The sequence below is a fragment of the Erpetoichthys calabaricus genome, chromosome 3 (genome assembly GCF_900747795.2).
Source record: "Erpetoichthys calabaricus chromosome 3, fErpCal1.3, whole genome shotgun sequence".
Lineage (NCBI taxonomy): Eukaryota > Metazoa > Chordata > Cladistia > Polypteriformes > Polypteridae > Erpetoichthys > Erpetoichthys calabaricus.
Window position 1 is genome coordinate 87,403,518 of NC_041396.2, and position 2,395 is coordinate 87,405,912.

General features: G+C 33.6%; 1 protein-coding gene across 1 annotated transcript in view; it reads right to left on the bottom strand.

Annotated features, from left to right (window-relative positions):
* Positions 1 to 820: 820 nt before the first annotated feature.
* LOC114648174 (uncharacterized) overlaps positions 821 to 2,395 on the bottom strand; it is a 59,017-nt gene continuing 57,442 nt past the window's right edge. Inside the window, exon 4 of the mRNA XM_028797059.2 lies at positions 821 to 1,646. Coding sequence (XP_028652892.1) covers positions 1,263 to 1,646 — 384 coding nt within the window. The 3' untranslated portion in view covers positions 821 to 1,262. The remainder of the gene's footprint in view (positions 1,647 to 2,395) is intronic.

The window sequence follows — 2,395 nt, forward strand, 5'->3', positions numbered from 1 at the left end:
GGAGCTGCTACAGAAGGTTCTTATTAGGAGATCCTGGAGAACAGAATTTAAAGCGAACTTGCTGCTATAGCACAGCACCATTGAGTCAGGGAAAATGTGCCATCTAAGACTTAACCCAGTGGAGCTTGGGGTTTGCTGAGTGATAAGGGAGCAAGACAGATGTTTTATGTGGCACAATAGTGAGAAAGTCACCTCAATGCAAAAAACAGGAGGTTAAACTCTGTAAAAAGTGAGGTCCACAAAAGTTTAACTTTTTTTGTAACCTTGCATTCAACTGTTGCTCATTCTCCTTTTAATTTTTGTCATGCTCCTCTTTCTTTTCAACCTTCACACTGATTTTAAGACCTCCTTTCTTCTGCATTTAGCTTTTTACCTTTCAGATTATGAGAAAAATGGATGCAGCAGGGATTGACAGACATTATACAATAATTTATTTTTCTAATTTTTGAATGTGAAACTCGATATCATATGGCTTTTCAAGGCCATATTATGCCTTTAAACATTTTGACAGGGTTAAGCAAATTAGGAACCAGTGGAAAGCTGCAAAGGCAAACAAGGGTACAGGCAAAAAACAACACCATGTTAAATCAAAGTTAATATATGTGTGTTACTATGTAATGTGGCCTGCTAACAAAACCTTGTGTTCCATTGAATTTCCACAAAACTAATATTTTAATATTAAGTAATACACTTATTTACATTTTGAGTACAATATTAGGAATTTGCATTTGTGGAAGTAAAATAAACACTGCTTTCTTTATTTTGCATCAGAGAAACCAAAATAGTTACTTGTGGTACAGACAAAAATGATCATACTGTATAAAGTTTAGATAAAAGAATATTTTACTTCAGAAAGGCTTTGAACTTTAAAAAAAACACTGAGACAAAAATGCCAAAAGAATACAATGTTAAAACATACTTGATAATTCGTATTTACCAGAAAAGCCTTTTTACTTAAATCACACTTAAAAAAATCTTATCAGTCTGAAACATTCACTTTTCATTTGGAAGTGTATATACAAATGTATTTTAAAAAATTAGACTCCACACTCCATAAAATAATCTTTTCTACAACTATAAATTTGTCAAAAATTCCAGAAAATATTTAAATTATCATTGAATAGCTGTAGCATAAGAAAAAACATTTACAAATCAGACACTTTAGTGTTCATGCTAAATATAAAAAAATAAAGGAGAAACCACCACAAGACACTGCTTTTCAAACCAAAAATTGCCTTTCCTTTTTAAACAATATCAGTATTTCATGGTAAGAGAGCAGTACTATCACTTTCCAAATGCATATTTTGGTTACGTAAGCATTCCACTTTAGCCTCTTTTTCTTTTAAAATTGCTTTAATCCGATTGATTTTTTCATGTCTTAGGGAATCATCAAAATCAAAATGTTTAGGGTGTGTCTGATTTAAAGACAGGGGGTCCAAAAGAGAAAGCCTTTCATCCAAACTGAAGGCAAAGGTACAGTCTTTCACAGGAATGTTCATCTCTGTATCTTTTCTTTCACTTCTTTCCAAGTTCAGGCATATTTTTGATTTCTTGGGGCTTGATTCATATTCATTTTCTTCTTGGTTAACTAACTCGGTTAGTTCTGGAAGATCATTTATGGAGGAGCCTGGTGACACATTACCAATCTGAATCAAAGAAAAAAGGCATTACAATAAACACATGGCAGATGACAATATATATATACATACACATATACATGCATACATACATATACACATACACACACAAATAAACTGCTCAAAAAAATTAAAGGAACACTTTGAAAACATATCTCAAATGGAATAAAATCATGCTGGAAATCTATACTGATATGGACTGGGTAATATGTTAGGAACAAAAGGATGCCACATTGTTTGATGGCCCTACGGAGGGCTGAATTCAAAGACACCTCGAAAATCAAAGTGAACAAATAATGCGGCAGGCTAGTCCATTTTGCCGAAATATTCAATGCAGCAACTCAAAATCATACTCAGTTGTTTGGATGGCCCCCACATGCTTGTATGCATGCCTGACAACGTCAGGGCATGCTCCTAATGAGACGACGGATGGTGTCATGGGGGATATCCTCCCAGATCTTAACCAGGGCATTACACATACAGGTGCTGGTCATAAAATTAGAATATTATGACAAAGTTGATTTATTTCAGTAATTCCATTCAAAAAGTGAAACTTGTATATTAGATTCATTCATTACACACAGACTGATGTATTTCAAATGTTTATTTCTTTTAATGTTGATGATTATAACTGACAACTAATGAAAGTCCCAAATTCAGTATCTCGGAAAATTAGAATATTGTGAAAAGGTTCAATATTGAAGACACCTGGTGCCACACTCTAATCAGCTAATTAACTCAAAACACCTGCAAAAGCC